Below are 24,221 nucleotides of genomic sequence, written 5' to 3' on the forward strand. Positions count from 1 at the left end.
AAGTGAGGAAGAAAACATGTACTATTAATTTGGTTCTATCTGTGTGGGCTAAACTTTGATTTGATCCAGAGTTTTCTATCCTTCCACACCTCCAATAACTGCAAACACTCGCAAGTCTATTAGACCCTACATCATCATAGTCCTTACAGTTAAGTACAGAAAATGTCATGCAGAGTATAATGATAAAAAAAATAAACCATCCAAAAATTATCATCATTATTTACTCCCCCTCGTCACACATGTTGAATAATGACTTGCTGTCGATTTGTTTGTCGCACAAAGATATATAGCTATAGAAAACTGAATTTTCAGTGTCACACAATCCTTCAGAAATCATTCTAATATGCTGATTTGGTACTTTAGTAAAATGTCGTATTATTGTTATTATTGTGATTATTGTCAATGTTGGAAACAGTTGTGCTTTTTTCATGATTCTTTGATGAATAGAACATTCAGTGAACAGCATTTATTTGAAATAATTGGGTTTTGTTTTTACATTATAAATGTCTTCAGAATAAAAATATTAATTTCTTTTAAAAAATCATACTGACCCCAAACATTTGTCATTTGGACCAAATAATTTTTCTCTTTTGTGGCTTGACACCCCGCTAGTCACTATGGACTGTTGTTACGTAATTTAAATTTTTTTTAAATGAAGACTTTTTTAAATGTCTCCTCGTGCTCAGTGAAAAAGACTGGGTTTGGAACAACATGTGGGTGATTACTGACTGTTCCTTTAATTCCTGATAAATATTTAAAGGACTATTCTCGGTATATAAAAGTTTGTGGTATTGACAAACTGTATTTTCAATTTGTTCCTCAGCTGGAAAAACCATGTATACAATGGAATACTAAGGTGAAAGTACACCCGGTGCACCAACAGGGTTTAAAAGCAGAAATGTGAGGCTTGTATTTTTGTAAAATCACTAACTTGAATTAATCAGTTAAAAAATATGATTTTATCAGTAGTATATATTCATTTTGTGATGGGACTACTTTTCAATAGGGATAATTATATTAATTGGAATTATAAAGATTTCATGTAACTGCACAGAAAATGTTAGTAAGTGAATCCATCCCACTCATCCTAAAAGTATAATGTTTAAGAGCTATTGTTATACTTTCATAATATAGTTATATATTTTCAATAGCTTATACTTGCCCTATAGGCTTCCATTATACGCGCAGTAGCTACTGTCCATGCATTTTATTGTTTTTACAAAACTGAAGGAATTGGTCAAAAATATCTTCTGTGCAAATCTACAACATTTACGACATAAGCTTCCTTTACGAGGGTAAAAAAAACTCCAATCAAATAAACCTTTAAGAAGATGGAAAAAACTCCCACAGCACCCATCCTGTCTGGTCAATACAGCAGCTACTGCTCCATTATGCTAATGTAATGGAGCCCGCAGAGATGAGCAGCATGGAACAAAATCCAGAAATAAACCACCAAAGTAAAAAGACCAGCTCATCATCTCATCACTTGGAGACCCAGTTAGTGGAAGGGAAGGCTAAAACAGGTTTCTAGGCTAGAATCACCATCGGCCAACATAGTTTGATGTGACTTTTAATCAGAGTGTGAACATGACTGACTAGACCGTTGAATGAAGGGTGAAATTTAAATAACGCATCATACAAATGTAATAAAAAAAATTTAGAATATTAATTCATATGTTAATGAAATTATGGCTATATTCACAAAACCCAAAGGGGTGAATTCACCAAACAGCTGTACCACTTTTAGCATAATTAACACTATGCTAATGGAAATTATGGAGAAGAGCGTTATAACCAGGCATATCAAGTGCACTCATTTTACAGTTTCAGGTGCCTGATTCAGAGAGGTGGATCTACGGTCCCAGATCACAGTAGTAATACACAAAGGGCCCCATTTTAACAATCTAAGCGCATGGTCTAAAGCTCAGGGCGCAATTGCACTTAGGCCGTGTCCAAATCCACTTTTACTGGTTTACCGGGAAAATGTCCTGCTGGGGAAAAATGGGAAAAATGGTCTGCGCGCCCGGTGCATGGTCTAAAAGGGTTGTCCCCATTCTCTTAATGAGTAATGGGTGTGTTTTGGGCGTAACGTGAAATAAACCAACCAGAGTCTCATCTCCCATTCCCTTTAAAAGCCAGTTGTGCTCGCGCCATGGCGGATTAGCTATTTACATGACGGAATTTGCAAGCAGAAAGACTGAACGCGTCTCCAGAGCGCAAACGGATCTGCTTGAGCGCGAGGTTAAAGTGGGCAAGCAGACCATACGGGACAAGCCAGATTCAACCATATCTTTATGTAATATTAATCTTTTACATTGTAATCCTTTTCTTATATATATATTTGGCTAGTTTGTGAGCTGCTGGACGTCCCTGTGTGTGTAATAAGCAGAGTGTATGCGCGTTGTGGAACCGCCTATAGGCGCACATTACTAACTCGCTCTTTAAATAACAAAAAAAATATTGCACCATTGACTTTAGACCAGGTTTTTGTTGGTCATTGGCGCTGTCTTTTTCAGTTGCCTCAAAATAGCAACGCGCCAACAATGCATCTGAACACACCTCGTTTTCAGACCTGCACGCCCATGGGTGCATAAATAGGCGCAAATACATTTGCTATTTAAACAACATGGCGCAGGACGTGAAAAGGATAACTGTGTCAGGCTGAAACTAGCAAAAAACATTTGCGTCGCGCTTGCCGCTGCATTGGGCTGGGTGTATGATAGAGCCCTATATGTCAAATTGATCATATTAAATCAAATACTAAGTAAAGTATGCATTTTAACAATTTAGTCGATGAATTTAATAATGACAGACAAATCAAATAACAGAATCCCAATAATAATTAATAAATAAAATATTACTCCGTGGCCAGGACGGAGACTGGTGTTCGGGCGCCCAGGGCAGAGACTGCCGTTCAGGATACCAGGCCTTCGTGGCCTTTCCGTGAGAGCCCGGCTTGGCTACTATCGCCGGGGACGAGGGCTCAGGCATGGCGGCGGCCATCTTGGCCGGAGACGAGGAGTCAGATGTGGCGGCGGCCATCTTGGCCGGAGGCGAGGGCTCAGACGTGGCGGCGGCCATCTTGGCCGGAGGCGAGGGCTCAGACGTGGCGGCGGCCATCTTGGCTGGAGGCGAGGGCTCAGGCGTGGCATGAATCTCAGGCTGGACAGGCATGACGTGAAGAAGCTCAGGCTTGACAGGCATGACGTGAAGATGCTCAGGCTTGACGAGCATGACGTGAAAAAGCCCTGGAAGGGTGGTCTCGACGCGATGAGGCTCTGGAAGGGTGGTCTCGACAGGACGAGACTCTGGAAGGGTGGACTCGACGGGACGAGACTCTGGAAGGGTGGTGTAACTAACTCTCACATGAGAGTAAATAAGATAATTACTTTTGAACTTTATTTTATTAGTCTCCTCTGTTAATGTAATGAGTCCTTTATTTCCGCCTCCATTGTGGAACGTTAATTTCGCATCTAGAAAGGTGGGACTTGTTAGTGAGACGCACACACGGAAGAAAAAGGGGAAAAATCTCATGTCGCTCTAAAACACTCTGAAATCGAAAAGTTCTAAAGAAAAGGAGGGGATAATTAAGCACCTAGCTGGAACGGGAACAAAGTATTGTGTTTGGTTTGTTTAATGTTTATGTAGGTTAATTTATTCGACTTGAAGAAGTGTTTAAATGTGTATCACTTATGTCATGTAAAGTTATGTTAACATAAGCTTTTCAGCATTGTTAATACTGACTGAGGTAACGTCATAAAAGGTTTTTTTTATAAATGGCTATTTGTAATGTTGTTATATATTGTTATATATATACAATATATTGTTTAATGTGGCCTTCGGTTAATGTTTGGGTTCGTAAGAGCTAATTTTATGTTATTTATCTGTCCTGTAGCTCTTACGGTATTTCAAGAATAAAAAGGTGTAAGAAAATAAAAGCTTTTTGAAATATCAGTACGCTTCACCATTGTCTGGCTGGGGTTTTGCTACAGGTGGTCTTGATGGGACGAGACTCTGGAAGGGTGGACTCGGCGGGACGAGTCCCTGGAAGGGTGGACTCGACGGGACGAGTCTCTGGAATGGTGGACTTGGCGGGACGAGTCCCTGGAAGGGTGGACATGGCGGGACGAGACCCTGGAAGGGTGACATGGCGTGAACAGTCTCTGGCTCGGCAGGTGTGACGTGAAGACATTCAGGCAGTGTGGCGAGGAAGATGGCTGGTGATGGTGGTTGAGTGGCGATGTAATCATCAGCCTCACCCATGATGAAGGCTGAACTGCTCAACAACAGCGCATGATCCAGGTATTGTGCGAATGAACAATGTTTTGCGGCTGAAGCTGGCTGGTGCAGAGGATTGTCCAGTCCAAGCCTAAACATGTTCTTTAGGATGTCATCTGTCCAGTTGACCTGGTATGAAATTTCTAGGAACTCTTTCACATATACTTCGATCGGGCGGCCATCATGGAAACGATGGATGTCATGGGTTTTGATGGATGCGGGAAATGCCCAAACTTTAAGTTTAGGGTCTGGTCTTCTGTCATGAAACAGAAGGATTCACACAGGTAAACAACAGGGCCCGTATTCTTAAAGCTTCTAAGAATTCTCACAGAAAACTCCTAATTTAGCTTACAAACTTCTACATAGGAGTCTTAGCTTAAAAGCGATTCGGGACCGATCTGAGAGCAACTCTGAGCAAGGAAAAGACAAAAACTTTCATCTTAGTGAGGAGGCGGGGCTGACCCCGTTGCTACGTATGACACAATCATCAATTTGAAGACTGTGATTGGTTGGTTGTCCAAGAAGGAAAAAAACAGCAATTTTAAGTATAGGGTCTACACACACACACACACACACATTATATATATGTATATAAATCCTTTTTTTATTTTATTTACCATGCTGTTAATTTCCTTTAAGGTATTTGATTGGCTTAGAATGATAAAAATGGTTCCACTCTTTCCAATTACACTGATTGCTGGCATGTCTATTTAAGTGGTGGTTTGAATGTTGGTTTTAACGTAGCAAACATGGAATCAAAAACAAGAAGAACGAGAAAGCCCGACTGGACAGAGGCACAGTGTTTACTGTTAGCCCAGTTAGTGGATGAACACAAGGTCATCCTTAAAGGAAAATCTGGGCCGGGTGTCACTGCACGGGGAAAGAAGCAGACGTGGGAGCTTATAGCGGTTAATAATACATTTTTAACGGTTCATTCCCCCTGATTGTGCGCACCAGGAAAGCCTGCTATATTCATAAATGCAGTATCTTGAGCTTGCAAGGTGGAAATGTCCTTTTTCCTTTACTAGGATTTTTATTTAATTTTAAGAGTAAATGCCCACATTTCTATGAACTTTCTTAGAATTTTGTCACTAGTAGCTACTCTTTGCATTAATATTTTTTTATGAATATGGGCCCAGGTTTATTTGCAGAAGTATGTGAACGCAACGATGGAAACAGGTGAGTAACTGATAACTTCAGGATGGATATCTGGATGAGTAATGGACTTATCTGTTGCAGGTTCGGAAATGGAGATCGAGGCAGATGACTGAAGACAGATGAAGGAAGCAGATGACTGAAGGCAAGTTGTTCTGGTAGGTAAGGAGTCAGGTAAGGAGTCAGGTAAGGAGTCAGGTAAGGAGTCAGGTAAGGAGTCAGGTAAGGAGTCAGGTAAGGAGTCAGGTAAGGAGTCAGGTAAGGAGTCAGGTAAGGAGTCAGGTAAGGAGTCAGGTAAGGAGTCAGGTAAGGAGTCAGGTAAGGAGTCAGGTAAGGAGTCAGGTAAGGAGTCAGGTAAGGAGTCAGGTAAGGAGTCAGGTAAGGAGTCAGTGTTCTCTGAGGAAACAACAAGACCAGGCAATGGTGAACTGCAGAGGGAAGAGTTATATAGTGCTGGATGATGATCAGTGAAGATTGGTGACAGGTGACGGTGATCTCTGTTATTGGGAAGTGCATGCAGGTGAGGGCCAGGAAGGATGATGGGAAATGTAGTGAGAAGATGGTGACTAGCTGATGACCGTGACACCCAACACACATTCTAATTCACATTGGACCGCTTACGCATATTTCCCATGTGAACTAGGAATTAAACACTGATTCATCTCAGTAACATCCCTCATCCTCCTCTTCCTGATTTCAATCAGACTGCACCTAATCCAGAACAATGCAATTGATTCTCACATCCCATCTTATCCTGCAAGGAAATCTTCATTGCATCCCGTGCACGCTACTCTTTCCCTCATCTGAGAAACACTCAAAAAGACCTTCTCATTAGCCCAACAACAGCAGGCACAGGTCTGTAATTCATTTTAATCCAGTACCACTGCAGAGCTCGTCAGAATGTGAATACATAAGCCGGGCCGCAGCCTGCCACAATTCTTACAAAACAAAGAGATTTGATTCCATGTTTGAGGGTCTTTGTAGCTCTGTGAGCCTCATGGTGATAGCTCAGAGCATTATTGATGTTCTTCTAGTGTTGGAAAGGACAGGTAATAAAATAAAGAAATGAGCTCTGCCCAAAGCCAGAGCAAACACCACCATCACACAGCTGATGCAACAGAAAACAGAGAGAGAAAGAGAGAAAAAGAGAGAGAGAGAGAGGTGGCTGCGGACTGAGATATGGCTCAGATATATGAACCTTCTGTCAGGAGAGTGAGGTCAGAATAAACTGTTCTTATCGCAGTGTGAATATGTATCATGAATGTGTCACGGGATGATTTAATGAGCTTAAACATGTTTCATCTGTTCTGCTAACAGGGCTCAAACATGTTTGAAGTCTGAAATTTCTACATGCTAGAGAGGGTTGGATGTGTTTTGCCCATTTAATTGTCAAGGCAGTTGCCGGTTTAAATGCTGATTATTTAAAGTGATCCGTACACATGCTGCTTCCTACGGATGAATCAGCGTGGGTGAGGCTGGTTTTTGATGTGAATGATGACGCCTGAGCGTCCCTTTGACTTCCCAGCCCCCTCTATTACTCCAGGCATAGGATGACAAAGGGAAGTCCACAGGTCACATGACAGAGGTCAATCTCTAGCTCACTTCCTGTTGATGACCTTGCGCTGTATATGGCAGGTATATGGAATGGCTCATTTGGTGCTGTGGAAAAGTGTTTATGTATTAAATTGGCTAAATTAAAAATAAAAATACAAATACTGAATGATATCATAAATTAATACATTTAATAATTAATTTAAACAAAGAATAATTAAAAACAAATTATTAAATTATAAAGATACACAACGTTGGAGACATATCATGTCTGCTGAAGGGAGATAAAAAAAAAATGCTGGGACAAATTCACTTTTGGTTAAAAAACCCTTGCATTTCAGTGTCTTCTATGGAAGACACTAGCACGCATTTCAGACGTGAATCATGGCAGAGTCGACGAAGAAAACGTGGTCTGAAGAGTCAAGGAAAAGAAAACGAGAAAGTGACCGCGTGAGGAACCGGACAAGAGTCCCACTCGGTCAGGCTTTCACTCGTTAGCGAGAGCTAAAAAGCAGCAAAGGATGCAACAGCGATGCTGACCTGGCATTCTTGTGGATGGACTAGTAAGTAAATCTCTTATTTGTAAACTTGCTTGCGTTCTATGTTGTATGTTGTTGCGCTTGCTTGTTGTATGTCTTTTTTTACGAAGTTGTTCATTCATCCATTGATGATAATAAGACCAGTTCACTACCGGTTTACAGGGGGGAGGGGATCAGGCCGTGAGTGCAGAGACGGCTCTGCGTGAGTGGTATTTACGACAGTAACGTTAAAAACAAGTACTTCACAGCGACTCAAGGGTCGCCGTTTGACAAAAAAGGAAAACTGCATAGTGTGCCTTTAAATACACAGACAAACAAGTTTAATAAGATCACAAGGGGGCGTGGCTAATAAGAAACACCTGGGGAGACTAATCAACATTAAACATAAGGGGCTGCAAAACATGGAACAAGACTGGGGAACACAGGTTGAAAACATCACAATAATTCAAGCATATATCTGTGTAGGAATCTTGTGAAAGTATGATCCAAGAATGCATGATCCAGCCACTGGAGAAAAGTAACCAGTGTATATTAAAAGCACTTTTTAATGACCTTAAATGATCCACACGAGCACAAACAAAATAGTCATCTTCTTCTTGTGTGTTTGTGATTTATTGCATTTATACCAGCATTAATCTGAATGTGTTCCTTCAGCTGAATGACGTTTATTTGATATCTTTATGCGAGTAAATGGACTGTATGGATATTATCTGGCAGAGTGCAGTTGCGGAGGGCTTTGTGCTCTCAGTGCAGTCAGCTATGTATCTTGCAACTCGTGTAGCGCTTTTGACGTTGAGGCACAAACTAATCTGGGCATTTCTGACAGCAATCTATAGAGAATCACCTCTGTGGGTTTTTGAAGATCAGCACAACAAAACCTAGAAGAAGTGACTGAGGATATAAGACTATTATAACCTCTCTAGAAAATAATTGAAATGCACCATTGAATTTGCAGTTTGGAGTAATCACATAAACATTAGCATCTTCAATTACTCGGAACTGTACTCACGCGTGTTGATCTTTTGCAGAGAGATGTGTTTCTCTAGCTGTCTGCGCAGTTTGACTTCTGCTCCATACTTTCCGGTGGTGCCATTATCAGCCAAAATGAAGTGGGAGTGTAGGCTGTTGAGTACTGTAAGCTTACTAAGAGGGTTAGACATTGTCTGGTACGGCCGGACCACCTGCAATACACACAGCATGAAGTAAAAAGAGGCTGTCCAGGGATGTTCAGGATATGAAGAATGACACAATAGTAACAGTGGCATGTTACACAAAGCAGAGTGGCATGCACAAGTGATCAGTGGACAGAAGATAAAACATTCAGTAAACATAGTGAGCAACTTGGGGTCCAAAAATCTGAGACCACTAGTAGAAATGGTTTAATTTTGCAAATTTATAATATAATAAAAATAAATAGTATATAAATAATATATAAAAAAATTATATTGTAATATATAAAATGAATATATACAAAATAAATAATTTATACTGTTAAAAAAAATGAAATTAACATGAATTTCAAAATGTTTTAGTATTTTAGTTGCTCCCCTTTTTGCCTTGTGCTTCAATGGAAGCAAGAACATCTGACTGTCTTTACAAATAGTCACGTGATCAATGCCACAAATTTGCTTATTTGATCAGTGACCTAGAAATAGTGAACACATAGTGTCTTGTTTTTTCAAAACATCATCTCTAAAACATTCACTGCATGAAATATCCGACCAGACCAGACCAGACTAGAGGGGTTGAGTGGGGCTTTGAGAGAGATTGAGAGAAAGACAGAGCCAAAATTGTGTATGAGTAAGGGGGGATAGAAATCAGTGGTTATAAATAAAGAATGATTCTATCTCTGTGTCTCAGATGTGCATCAGTCCTCAGAGACACACCGACAAGCTGAGGTGAAACTGAGTAGATATATGTAGTGGCTCACACACAAATTATTTATAGAATTCTACATGACACAGAATACATGCAGAGACAACATGAAAATCATCCTGTTGTGATCTGGACATTTGATTTTGTGAATAATACTTCCAATGAATATATCAATTTGACTATTTCATTATTATTTAACAAAAGCACATTTTGTGAAATCTGCCATGATCCAAGCCAGATAAAGTCTTACTGGTCATTTAGAAAAATATAATATAATATAATATAATATAATATAATATAATATAATATAATATAATATAATATAATATAATATAATATAATATAATAGGTTTAGTAATTCAATTTATCTGTAGTCGAGTCACTTACATCTTTGCCCACCAGGTCTTCCTGGTTCTCCACAATCCCCCAGGGGGCAATGCCAATAGTACAGATCTTCCCCCTCGATTTGGAAGCGTGGTCTTTCAGAGCATCACCAACATGCCTGATGACTCCTGAAGAGACAGATAACGGAAGAGATAACAGATTCTCAGTGTGAGAGATATCACACAAGGCATCATGGACACAGACATCTTCATCCGCCATTTATCTCTCTAAGAATTTAGATAGTGTCAGACTATAATATTGACTAGCATTGCTCAGAATCTTAATAAGAGTAATCTACTCAGAATCTTAATTAAACTGAAAGATACATTAACACCTCGTACACACCAGTGTTAACTCCTCCAGTGAAGATCCAGGCCCCAGTGGTCATGGCAGCCTTGATTAGACCCTTGCCAAAGACTTGCTTGAGTTTGGGCTGCAGCTCGAAGTTCTGAAGTCCTCCATGAACAGAGATGAGCAGCTTGGGAAGCTCCAGTTGCCACTCCTTCGTCATCAGATGCAGCAGTAAGTCTGGCTTAGTGTCAAAAGACACTCGTACATACTGACAAAACATAAAAGTGGAATTATGAGTTAACATAATTGTTTAACAGTACATATAAGATTTTACACAACCATTCAAAAGTTTGGAGTCTGTAAGATTTTTTGTTATTTCTGAAAAAGGCTATTATGTTGATCAAGGCTGCATTTGTTTGATAAAAAAATTGTTTGATAATGTTGTTATGTATTATTTATTGAATAAATCATTACAATTTATGTGATATTATTACAATTTAAAAGAACAGTATTCTATTTGAAAATATTTTACAAAGTAATTTATTCCTGTGATGGCAAAGTCTTCAGTGTCACATGATCCTTTAGAAATTCTAATATGCTGATTTAGCGCTTAAGAAACATTTCTTATTATTATCAATCTTGAAAACTATGCTGCTTAGTACTTTTGTGGAAACCATTCAGGTATGTCAAGCTGTACTTGCTGGGATTTAAATCAACATGTAGGTAAAATGCAGGAACTTTGTGTTCCTCTTAAATGACTTTCATTTTCCGATAATGACAGTTGTATAGTGTTAAATAGCAGCCAAATTTCTGGAACATAATGTCTACTTATTAATATTCAATACATTTCAGTTAATAAAATAATTTTGCTCCCTACATTTTCATCTGCAGTCTTATTGAATGTCCTCTGATTTACTGACTCTATGGCTGTAAAATGAATGATATTTTGAAGCTCAATCTGGCAGGATCAACAGATATTAATAATAAATGTCTTGCAAAAGGTTCTAAAAGGTTCATGAATATTTTAACAGAGTTATTTTTAACACTTTGAGCATCAAACCATTGTTAATAAGAGACTAAATGCGTCTACCATTGCTTTGTTGGAGTGTCCACCTCCCTGAAACTCAATGGTTCCAAAGGCGTCAGTGGGACTGAGCTGGGTGTGCTTGCTGATGGACCACTTCTCTGACAAGCTGTCATTCTTTGGCACGCGATCTGACTTCTCATTCTGATTGGATGAGATGCTGGGGGGCAGGCCAACATGTTGACCAATTAGACGGCCACAACAGCACCTGTGACAGAAGACACAACCCGTAAAGAGTGTGAAATTAAGTGAAAGTCAAAACTGTCAGGAAGTGATCTACAAAATCCTTATTTGCAGATTTTATTAAAGGTTTTAGAGAGGCTTTGAGATTTACATTTCTCTGCCAGATTAATTACAGCGAAGCTAACACATTCTTCACATTTTTAAAAACAGTCTAAAAGAAGCATTTCGAAAACAAGATCTTCTTTACAAGCGTTCACTTCCGCAATCTGTAGTGATTCTTTAGATGCTCAGTGGTATCTTTAGATACTCGAACAGTTTCGAACAAGGCCACACTAATGAAGAATGATTTCTCTTTCATTAATAGTATCTAAAAGCAGCTTAAATCTGCTATTTGCAGATTTGTTTGTTAAAAATTCACCTTGTGCAGAGACTACAACAGTGGTGGCGGTACTCACCTATGGGGGTCTTTGGTGCTTACAATAATGTGCACACATTCTCTCTTGCTGAAAGCTCTTTCTATCCATGATTTCTGTGCCTGGGGAGAAACACAATAGGTATAAGTTACAGAAATCACTAGAGGGAGAAATGCCAGCTTCCTGCATCCACTAAAAGAGACCAGTAAATCCCAAGCAAAAAATAATTAATAAAATGTAAACATTTCACCAGCCTCTTTACATTGCAGCACCAGGAAGTGGTGCTTTATTGTACTTTAGGCCTATTTGATCATGGTAACCTATTCGACAACTGTTGTTCATTCAGAGTTATAATTTCTATAGTACATCTAAAAATAGTACATCGTTTTTGTGATCATGAACTGGTCTTTTGGTTTATGTTTTACTTTTTGAAGAATTTTAAATAAATTATCATCATTTATTATTGCCACCTTATTTTTTAATCATAGACACTATTGTTTTCTTTTTTTATTCTTGTCAGTGCTTTTGTCATGTGTATTGATGCTTTGGCAATATTGTGAGGATAACAATCATACCAACAAATAACATGTAAATTGAACTTTTAATGCTTTTATTCAAGGGTATTACAGGTCCCGCATTTACAAATGAACACACTGTCTGTTTGCATGAGTGGCTTGCTCTAATTCAACACAACAGCAGCACCGTCTGTGAACGCACCTCAAAAACAGCAAGTGGTTACACAGGCACTTACCCCACAACTAGACTTCCCATGGTACACCATTACTCTTATAAAAAGCTAGCCTGAGGTAGAGAGGGAGGTACTGGGGTTTAGCTTTTACAGGAAAACCCCCATGTGATGACTCAGTGAATCCAGGGCGCATCACTGACAACCCACATTCACACATTGTTACGCCAGCATGAACATGGATAATGTAGATCTGACTGAACTCAATGCTTTCTGACAGAGCTGCTGTGAGAGCAGCTCACTGCTCTGCTGTTGGTCAAAAACAATGCATTAACATTTGTTTTTTGAGGTCTGAGAGACCCCAAGGCTATTTTAACTGTTTAAAAAACATAATTAACATTTAAGAATAGGATTGACACTTCACAACCTTTACTCATCTTATGAGAACAAATTATAAACAATAAAATTTCATATTTGGAATGTTACATTATTTATTGTTCCAGAGAACCCAATTATAAAACATCAACTAATGTTATATATATAAAACACTTAAAAATAAAATCAATTGTTTTAAATGGTACACTTTTTTTTTTTTTTTTTACAACGTAGGCATCACAAAATTAAAAATGAAAGCATAAAACAAACTAAAAATGTTACAAATACAATTTTAATTTTGAAATTTAAATTGAGATACATTTGAAAGATTTTAAAGACTATGTGAGTGTTAGATGATGGCAGATGTAATCTAAATCTAAAAATAGTTGGCTCATATAGTTTCATTTTTATTTCAGTTTTTAGTTATTTTAGTACATCAGGTTAAACTAAATGAAAATAAGAAATGTTGCCTTGGCAACAAGCTGAATTAAAGTTAAAGTTTATTATTATTATTATACTTACAGCATTGTGTCTCTCGAACCTCAATATTAAAAAAATACAATCAAAAGGGTTAACAAAAACCAGCTTCTTGCAGAGCAAAATGTGCTGATATTAACAGTCAAGCAAAAGAGAAGTAAAATAGTTCCGGAAGTAACACCTGAATTATTTTAAACCCATCTGGGATCCCTAGGCGTGATATCTCTGTAATTCTGCTCAAGTGTGAGGAACATAATCAGTTTAGTCTCCAGTGTATTCCTGTGTGTGTTTTTAATGCGATAACGCACCAGGTAAGCTACTGTATATCGCAGTCTGCAGGTGATGTCAGAAAATGCAGCACACATTCAAAACAATTATTAGTTGAAAAGACCTCATAAACTTCTAATATACTTCTTTTCTTTTGCTCTTATCTTGTTTGTGAGAGTTGACATGATTCGTATGGATCTCCAGTCACAGCGGAGAGCTGTCAAAAGCTTGTGGTGTAATTACGATTTGTCCTCAGGATTGGTGCCCTGAGAAGCAAAGAACAGCTTTGCTCCTTGTTGGATATATCTCAAAATCTATAGGGGATCTGCACCAACAGGTAATGTTATGGAAGGTGGAGCATTTGGACATGTAGACAACGAAAGCACCCCCCCAAAAAAATCAATATATTATGAATATATATCAATATATCATATATTATGCAATATAATATGCATCAAAATATTATCAAGTAAGTGCAAAAAAGAAAATTTGTATATTTTGGAAATAGGTATTGGTATATAATGCATGTATCAATGTAATGAAATTTAATAGCAAATTCATACCGTCAGAAGTTAAATAGTCTATCAAAGTTAGCTCTCATTAATAACTTTAAAATTAGTACTTTATTAATAACTTAAAATAACTTACTTTTGCAGCCAAATTCTTATATTAAAAACTAACTTTTTACTTTTCTAAAATGTATATCATCAAATGTATAATAATTGAATTTCTTATAATAATTTTAATTATTATAATATCATATTAAATCATTAGAAATTACCTGCTCTTATCGTCATCTTCATAAATAAATCCAGAAGTAAGAAACCCATCATCATTTTGCAATCCAGATATTCACAGCTGCAGCTTCTGCTCTGTTGAAAGGCCGGGGACTTTAGAGGCCAAACACACATGCTTGTGGCCTTGTTAGCTGAACTCAAATGTGTTGGGACTTCAGGATTAATCCCTTCTGAAAGTCTCACAGACGAAAAAAAAAAAAAAGTCAGGACGCCCCCCTCAAATCCTGTTCCGCTAACCCAATTTGACACCCCTACAATAACAAACTCCCAACAGCGGCATCCAGATGGGAACATCCACGTTTCCCTCTCTCTCAATCATACACACATTTGTGACACATTTAAACACACTTTTTCTTTGCATTGGTTGTCTAGAAAATCTTAGCATGATTATTCTGACTTACACTGCAGTTGTGGTCAGTGTCTGTCCCTTCACCAGAGGGCCTGTCAGAATCATCTCACACTTCTGTGCATCAGCAAAATCCTTTACAATCACCTCACACAACACCAACAACTAATTATACGGGGGAGGATCAAAGTATTGCTTGGTTGAGTGGCGATTAACAATGGCCATCACATTCTTTTTTTGACATATGGTAATTATATCAGCCCTGCTGAACTTACAGTACATAACACCCCCAACGTATTTATTAAAATAAAGCACACACAAACACAGTGCTGATACACCACCTGTCACCTGTGTGAAAAGATGTCAGTCTGAAACAGATGGAATCCTCTAAGCTGTCCATCATGCTTCTCCTCCCGGTTGAGCAGCTCAAAGACTGATGGGAAAGAAACCTGTGGTGAGGGTAAGACCTCATATATATATATATATATATATATATATGTGTGTGTGTGTGTGTGGGATCTAATTTTTAACATAGCATATAATATTCTAATTGTACATTTGTACTTTAGAGGGGATGGATATAATTGACAGGAGGTGTAAAGTAAAAGTAAAATATATTTGTTACATCAACTCAACTTGCTATTAATTGCATGTTGCAAATATTGCAGTTAAAATCTGAAATTGTGTCACTTTCATTTTACCATGTCAATTTATGGGCTGAATACATTTACTGAATAAAACATTTCATTTGTATATTAATACAATTTATTTGTATAGCTATTTTTAAACATTTAAAAAAAGAAATGACGACTGTGAAGATGAGCAAAAGCATTTTGACAAAATAGGAAAAATAAAGAATAATAAAAATAGAATTAAATAATTAAAAAAGTACATAAGTATAATAAATATGATCTATATTAGAACTAAATAAGAATATATAATATAAAATAAATAAAATATTAAATAACTCTCTTGCTCCTCTATTTTTGAAACAGCTGAAAACTGTTAGTGGTAACTAACCAGGGAACCTCCAGTATCCCCCTGCTCCCTGCCCTGGCCCCTACTGAGGAGTTGGGATCTCAATAAAGGCACTCTGCTGAGAGTTCATTTAATGTAGATTAGAGTTTAATTTCCCCACTGTTTAGCCTAATTAAAGCCTCTGGAGATTAGTTAAAGACTGTCTATACAGGGGCATTGCAGGATCGAGTATGGCAACATTTATAACATAACAGAAGAGAGCAGCACTTTTGTACAGGGAATAGAGAGTGCTACTCGGGTTAAGCAGTGAAAGATTAATAATTTAATTTGAGGATTATTGACATCAGAGTTCCCCATCTGAGCACAAGAGAGACATTGCTATATTTCTAGGTAATGTTCAATTTGCTAGTGATCTCGGGTAGCAGTGCTCCTTAAAGCTCCTTTGCAAAAAGAAATGCCGCACTTGGAAGCTACATAATGCAGATGAACTAATATGGTAAATGATCCTATGATATGCTGAGCTGATAAAAAAAAAAATCTTACTATTATCAATGTAAAAAAAAAATAGTTGTGCTGTTAAACTATATGATCCTAAACTACATAAACATCTAAACCATGTGCTATGACCATAAGCCTGAGTTTAGGATAGATGTGATCATGACAATCTTCTTCAGGGACTGAAATACCTGTAAATGGATTTTGAAGCCTCCACAGAGGACAGATCAAGATGTTTTCACAGGAAAAAAAGAGAAGGCACAAGAAGAGGCTTTTAAGTTCCATTAGGTCTGGAATTAGCTGAAAGCTTTTAGCAACTGCAAGGTCACAAAGAGGTAACATGAATTTACTCTGAAGGTTCATTGCTGAAATTTGCATAGAAAGCTGATTGCATGATTACTGTTAGAAGATTCACAAACACCCTATACAAACACATACGACAACTTTCTTCTTTAACGGTTTTGATGAATATTTGAAAGCGTGGAAATCATGTGTAAAGGTAGAGACTATTGAAGTATACTTCACTTGAGAACAGAAAAAACGCTTTTACAACAACCAAACAAACTTTTACGTTTTGATGGTGAACAACACTGCTATAATAGTCCACTAGACTAGCATCGAACCACCATTAATCTGCAAATTCATTATTACGGATGGTCTTTTTAACAGTGATCAAACAGACTCCGATCCGTATTTAAACCAGTAGTGTGGAAGAGTCCTAGTTCCTTTGCACAACTTAAATACAGCACTAACATGACTTTACAGGCACAAATGGCCACATAAACAGACACACATTCTCTCTTTCACATACACATTCAATATCTGAATATATAATCACAGGGCTACCCACCCCTGTTCATTTTGACAGGCCCTCTCATGCTCTCTTCCTTTTCAGTATACTGCAGCTTAGCTGCTTACTTTGGCATGAAAACAAGCAAGGGATCAGGCTATCCATGAGAGATATGTGTGTACATGTGTGTGTCTGTGTGCTTTGTGTATGTAATACACCCAGCTTTAGTAACTAACCTAAACGGTTTGTTCTGTGGTTAACTGGACATTTCAAAACATTGCAGAGTATTGCCCAGAGTTACATCATTTACCAAAGATAATTTACAAAATGTCCAAAGCTGATGGGTTTCAGAACAAACTCTCTTGAAATGATGCAGAAAAAGTAAAGCATACTGTAATGAGGCAATGTATTTCCCAATATTCTTTAAAAAAGCTGTGACAGTAATCAACACAAAGGCAATCATAGGTTCCCCTTACACCCATAGCATTAACATGAATTTTGTATCCAGTTAATATCTGGATATTTGATAGTGGGATTGCATATATAACTTAATTCAAATGTGTCTCTATTGGAGCTGCACGATTCTGGATACAATGAGATCATGATTCAAACAGAGATCACGATTCTCCCACGATTCTGAACAGACAACTAAACAAAATTGCATGTAATTTACTAGCAGTTCTGACAAAATATTTATTGCTGCAGTCTATTTAAATATGATTAATGAATTTGAATGAATTTAAAAAAATCAGTTTTAAGGAATGATTCATAAATACTTCACTTGTTTCAATACTGGATGAATCAGTGGTTTTAAACAAATCTTTTGAGTAAATGATTCAATGACAAATATATTTTTAGCAGTCACTTGTCACCATCTACTGGTGTAATGATGCAGATGTATAAATACATATACATACACTACCGTTCAAAAAATTTGGGGTCAGTAAGATTTTGAATGTTTTTAAAAGAAGTATCTTCTGCTCACCAAGGCTGCATTTATTTGATTAAAAATACAAACAAAAACAGTAATATTGTGAAATATTATTCCAATTTAAAACAGCTGTTTTATGTGAATATACAGTAAAGTGTATTTATTCCTGTGATCAAAGCTGAATTTTCAGCATCATTACTCCAGTCTTCAGTGTCACATGATCCTTCAGAAATCATTCTAATATGATGATTTGATGCTCAAGAAACATTTATGATTATTATCAATGTTGAAAACAGTTATTTACATTTTTATTTCATGATGCTATGATGAATAGAAAGTTCAAAAGAATAAAAAATAGAAAGTTCAAAAGAATTTATCTGAAATCTAAAGCTTTTGTAACATTAAACACCACCGTTCAAAAGTTTGGGGTCAGTAAGAATTTTCATTTTATTTTTTGGGGAAAGAAATAAAATAAATCAATACTTTTATTCATCAAGGATGAGTTAAACTGATAAAAAGTTACAGTAAAGACATTTATAATGTTAGAAAATATTCTATTTTAAATAAATGCTGTTCTTTTGAACTTTCTATTCATCAAATAATTTTGAAAAAAAATTGTACACAACTGTTCTCAACATTGATAATAATAATGAATGTTTCTTGAGCATCAAATCATCATATTAGAATGATTTTGAAGGATCATGTGACACTGAAGACTGGAGTAATGATGCTGAAAATTCAGCTTTGATCACAGGAATAAATTACAGTTTAAAATATATTAAAATAGAAAACAGTCATTTTAAATTGTCATAATATTTCACAATATTACTGTTTTTTTTATTGTTTTTTTATCAAATAAATGCAACCTTGGTGAGCAGAAGATACTTCTTTTAAAAACATTAAAAAATCGTACTAACCCCAAACTTTTGAATGGTAGTGTATATATATATGCGCTTATATATATATATATATATATATATATATATATATATATATATGCGCTTCGCGTTTCAGATTGTTAAAATAGGGCCCAATGTGTTTTTGATGAATTTACATCTGACTTTTTTTAAGATTTATTTTTGGTATTTTTGCATTTTTAAATCAAATTGGAAAGAGGACAGAAAGCAAAGTGGGAGGTGGAATTGGGAAAAGACCACAAGCTGGGATTCGAACTCGGGTCGCCTGAAGCGCAACAGCACTACCTGTCATAGTGCTGCCAACAAGGCCATCACTCCCATATACAGTACATCTGATTTTGAATGTGGTCAAATGTGATCCGATCATCGAAAATGCATGTCTTAGATTTAGCTATAGTAGACCGGTGTCAATGAATTAATTTCATTTAGCAGAGGCCTTTAAAAAAGGAAATCTGTGATTATTTTCTAATGCTTTGCCATAACACCCAAGTATAGAAAGTGTTTAATTTTAAAGCACTAGGAAGCTCTACACATTTATTTACGGATGCGCTCGTGTTACACAATAACAGCAGTGTTCTGAAGCCAATTCAATCAGCTTTCGATTTCAAACGTACAGGCTCTCCTGGCTCACAATGAAGTGCTGTATTACTTGAGAAACCTGAGCAACCTCTATCAAACAAAGGCTAACAAACATAAGCTGGTATAAAATCCTGCCAGTTCCTGAGAAATGCAAATCCCTGTAGGCAGAATAGGATTAGCGTGTATAAAATAATGACCATAACTTGGCAGAGTATCTTTTTGAAATAATAGACGAATGTCACACGATGTGAAAGGAGAGGTAGATAAAGAAAAATAAGTTACAGACTATGAGCGAAGTTTGTGTGAATGCAAATAAGCTAGTAAGTGTGTGTGTGTGTGTGTGTGTGTGTGTGTGTGTGTGTGTGTGTGTGTGTCTGTGTGTGTGTTGTTTAGGGAAAGCGATAGGCACACATAAGCAGTAATTAAGTGACTAAGGCAGGGAGGCACAGCTTGTTTTATCCACGTCGGGGACAATCCATCTGTAGACCTGCAAAATAAGCACAGGCTCCCTTTCCCATAGGCCTCCCCGGTCCCAGAATGCGCCACCTCAACCAGCTCTTAATCACTTGTGGCATGACCATTCTGCCTTTCTGCAATGACTACATGAGGACCTAATTCTCCCTGCCTATCCGAGAAAGAGACAGAGAGTGAGAACAGCTACACTTCAGTGCTGCCATTATCACAGCATTGCTACAAAATGATAAGTGTTACAGTAGATGAAGGTTGTCAGGAACGCTCTCTCTTCTTGGCAGAAAGATGAAATATTAATCTTTCAGCAGCGGACAGATTGGCAAAGCCTTCTAAGTCGACCAAAATGTAGAACATTGTTAGCCTGGCAGGAAAAGATGATTGATGATTACAGCATATGGTGTTGTTTGGTACCTGCTTATGAATACAGCCTGGAGTAAAGTAGACCTATATTTACGCATTGAACATACACACATACTGAGTTCTTGCTATATTATATAACCCTTTTTTGGAATGTCATACTGTAGCATTCAAATGGCTTAATATAATGTATGTTGCTCCACTCTACACAGCGGTTTGCAAGTGCTTTACGACTGCATTAGAAGCCTGACACCCTTATAATTTTCTTTTTTTAAAAATGGTACATATCATGTCACTCATCTATGTATAAATAATCTACATATATTACAGGTCACTTGAATAAAAGTGTAAATGGTATCACAACAGCACTACTGTGTTGTTTGTGATCCACTTACATGAATCTGAGCAGGATTATGTGTGTCCAATCCAAATTTGAATGTAATGAAGTCAAAGAAAAGTATAGATACTAATACTTTGTGACTAGAAAAAATGTTTAAATGATAGAACTTCAGAATGTTTGAAAGATAGATCGAACAAACAATAGATAGATAGATAGATTTAAAATTGGACAGCCAATTATTGAAAAAGTGACATACTGTAAATGACTGTCAGGCCCTGTCATTTAGAAACATTGTAGTACACGGAGCGCTAGGGTTACGTTTATGGTTGGTTTATAAGAATGTTTGTCAGAAACAAGCTCTCTTTAAATTACAGGGTTTGGGCTGTATCTTACTCCACCTGCAGGGTTATGCATTCCAGTATTTATGTGTGTATTAGTTGACATATGTTTTGTTTATGAAGTTTAAAATGCAACATACAGTAAATGCTATACAGTGTGCATAATAGTGTGACCCAGCCACCCTATCTCACATACACAAAGCCATAAGTGATATTTACCATACACCCACACGTCTGTACAGACATGTAACCGACTTCCAGAAATGAAATATGGACTAGTTTTGTGTTTGAGAAATGTCTTCAACGTGTCAATACATACATCTGTTTTTCTAGGGTATCCTGACGACTATAAGTCACAAGGGTCATTGGAACCGATAGTTTGAGTGACCATTTTGTAGTTAAAGACTTTACTTTACTTTCCTGTTTATAGTTAGAGCCTGGCCAAATCCAACCTTGAAGAAGCTGTGTCGGTGTGTGTGTGTCTTCTTGGTTACAGGTTAAAGGCCCACTGAAGTGCCTTGGCACACGCAGCTTTGTATGATGCATAGACTTAATTTCCAATGAAACAGGAAGCTAAGGCGGGACATACTGAATGGCTCCTCTCCCTTTTCAAATAGCCAATAGCATTTAGTTTACCTCAGAGACTGCATGTCGTACTTGACAGCACCATGGAAGCGAATCCGAGGACTGATGATAAGTTGGATTCAATAGTAGAGGTGTGAATCAATTCTAGCCATTTCATTCCTAACAAACAGTTGGAAAATGGAATAAAACTCGAGCAACCGAACACACATCTCCAACCAATCCAACCAGTAATTTTGTTTTAAAAAGTGGGTGGGACAGGTGTGTGGGGGGGAGGAGGTTGCTATACAATGCTAAGATATAAGTACAATATATGTGTACAATAACAATTTTTGTAAAAAATAACACTACGATGTCCAGAAATCAATTTCAATAGGGTTTAATTTGTCATTTAATGAAATCTACTAATCCATAGATCCGCATATATAACTTGTGTACTTTCATGGTTTAGTGGTAGAACTTTTGCCAAGCATGTCAGAGGTTCTGGGTTCTAATCTGCACTCGTATAGGTTTTTTTTTTCTCATTAAAACCGAATATGTTTATCAGTGATTGTATATCAAGCAGGGACACGTTTGTGTGCATTTTGTTTTGTGATTTCACCGCAACGAATAGAGTTTCCCACAACGGCGATAGATTGAAGCGCACTTCCGAGTGAAGAATGTGCGAGCCACAAGAGAACACTGTATCCGCACCACTGATAGCAGCAGCAACGAGCTCAGCAGCTTGATTTAAAAAAACAACACATTTTAGCGTTAGAACGACTCTTATTTGACAAACGAATGAAATGAATGGCATGTTTTATTTATTTGTATTAGGTATATCCGTGCTGTGAGTTGTTTCAAAAAGTGGTGGGGACAATATCGACCCTGGCAAAAACCCATATTGCTCCACGACGTGTCAATGATGGTCACTTTGGCCAGGTGGTTTTTATAGCATAGGGGGCGAGACACTTTACATTCTAGAGAGCATTTGATTGGACAGAAGATGTGATGAGAAGCTGAAGTCCGCTGTGACGTCATTCAAATCTGTGATCCATTTTAGCGGAAGTGAGGGACAGTAATATTGAATGCTTATCTCCTAAATGTGTATTTTATCATTGTTTTGGAACACACCAGCTTATTCATAACCTTAAGGCTAACATATTCATACTAAAAGCTAAAAAACTTACATTTTGATTTCAGGGGGCCTTTAAGGAACAACTGCATTATTGGAGATTGACTGACTTCTTGTTCTGGACAGGCCGGCGCCCAGCAACCCAGATCTGCAAACTGGACGGTCACAACGTGCCTACATTCAGGGCCTCAGTGTCAGCTGCATAATTAAATTGACTGCACTTCTGACTCCGGGTCTTAATTAATCATATCTGGTCCTTGGGTCCTGTAAATCCCCTAACAATACAGTCCTTATGGTGCTGATATTCTCCTACATACACAAAGAAATTATATAGCCTGCTATAGACAGATTATTGTCATCATTTCTTGTCAATTAAATGTTGCAACAGTTGACTTAAGAGCTTAATACTCCTTTTGAGTGTTATTTTGACCAGCTTGACCATCCAGGATGACGGGTTTTTTTTTTTTTTTTTTTTTGGTTGTTTCCATTCTGCCTGCTCCTGCATCTTTTAATTGAGTGAGTATTGGTCTGTATTTTCATGTCAAGAAGTGAAAGGTGTGAAATTACCTTTCTCCCTGCCAAAGTCACCCTCGGTTTCCTCTATAATAATGAGCCACTCCTCTCCTCTCCCCTCTTCTCACCCTCTGTTCTGTGAATGGATGTGTTCTCACCCAGCAGCATTATTAAATATGGAATACTGGAGGACTACAGAAGATAGACTTAGCGGCGTGTGAGGTCGTATTGACCAAATGGCGCAGCCTATCTGTCGCTTTTCATATGAGATCAAAATAAGACAAGTTTCTTATTAATGGCTTTAGAAAGGAATAGGAGTAGCTCACCCAAAATGTAAAATTCTGTAATCAGTTGGGTGTATTCACACCAGGAAAGTCTGCTAGTTCACTTACTTTGGTTCGGACCAAATAAAATGTTGATTTTTTTTGCTTGGTGTGGTTCGCTTTCACACTGCCCTTTTTGCAAGTGAACCGAAATTTGTAAACAAAACCACACTTGTGCAAAGGTCATCCATTTTTGGACAGAAATTCTCAAGCAGGGAAAAGCAGGAAGTGCAAAAACAGGCAATTTATGGAGATCTTTATAAGATGCAATTTTTATTCTTTTACTGATTTGGTGTTATCAGCTACTAACGCAATATGAAGAAACTTATGAGCATCATATGATACAATGTCATATATACGATGTTGTAATTAGGATTTTGCAAAGACGAATATGTGCTGCAAGACGGTTGTGGCGGAGAGAGCATGCTCTTAACTGATAAAGGTAAGAGTGCAGACCAAATTTCTATGAGGCTCCACACTTCCTCACAACTCCAAGATTGTCTGCGAGCTGCCATGCTAAAAGTGCAAACTGTCAACAAACATTTGTCCTCATCCCATAATGCATAGCGCAGCTGACTACGGCAGCTGGTTTAGTCCAAAAATGCGCAGTTCTTTGGCAGCTGGGTCTGTTCGAGGTCGGATCACGTTCTCACTTCAAACGAACCGCTCAAGAGTTCGTTTGAAAGCGTACCGAGACCTCGGTACGCTTGTTTAGTCTGCTTTTGGTGCGCACCCGAGTGTGATTGCTGCATTCACACCTGCCCAAACGAACCGCACCAAGGGGGACAACGAA

General features: G+C 37.7%; 1 protein-coding gene across 10 annotated transcripts in view; it reads right to left on the reverse strand.

Annotated features, from left to right (window-relative positions):
- Positions 1 to 24,221, reverse strand: part of trpm3 (transient receptor potential cation channel, subfamily M, member 3) — a 148,211-nt gene that overhangs the window by 59,863 nt on the left and 64,127 nt on the right. For 9 of the 10 annotated variants that reach the window (XM_079870641.1, XM_079870645.1, XM_079870643.1 and 6 more), the window contains 5 exons: positions 11,796 to 11,875; positions 11,164 to 11,365; positions 10,128 to 10,341; positions 9,786 to 9,910; positions 8,533 to 8,704 (listed from right to left, as the gene is read on the reverse strand). In XM_079870641.1, coding sequence (XP_079726767.1) covers positions 8,533 to 8,704; positions 9,786 to 9,910; positions 10,128 to 10,341; positions 11,164 to 11,365; positions 11,796 to 11,875 — 793 coding nt within the window. Of the gene's footprint in view, positions 1 to 8,532; positions 8,705 to 9,785; positions 9,911 to 10,127; positions 10,342 to 11,163; positions 11,366 to 11,795; positions 11,876 to 14,338; positions 14,866 to 24,221 lie in introns of those variants that run through there. The other variant, XM_079870638.1, reaches the window with a different exon arrangement.

The sequence above is a fragment of the Squalius cephalus genome (assembly GCF_949319135.1).
Source record: "Squalius cephalus genome assembly, chromosome: 5".
Classification (NCBI taxonomy): domain Eukaryota; kingdom Metazoa; phylum Chordata; class Actinopteri; order Cypriniformes; family Leuciscidae; genus Squalius; species Squalius cephalus.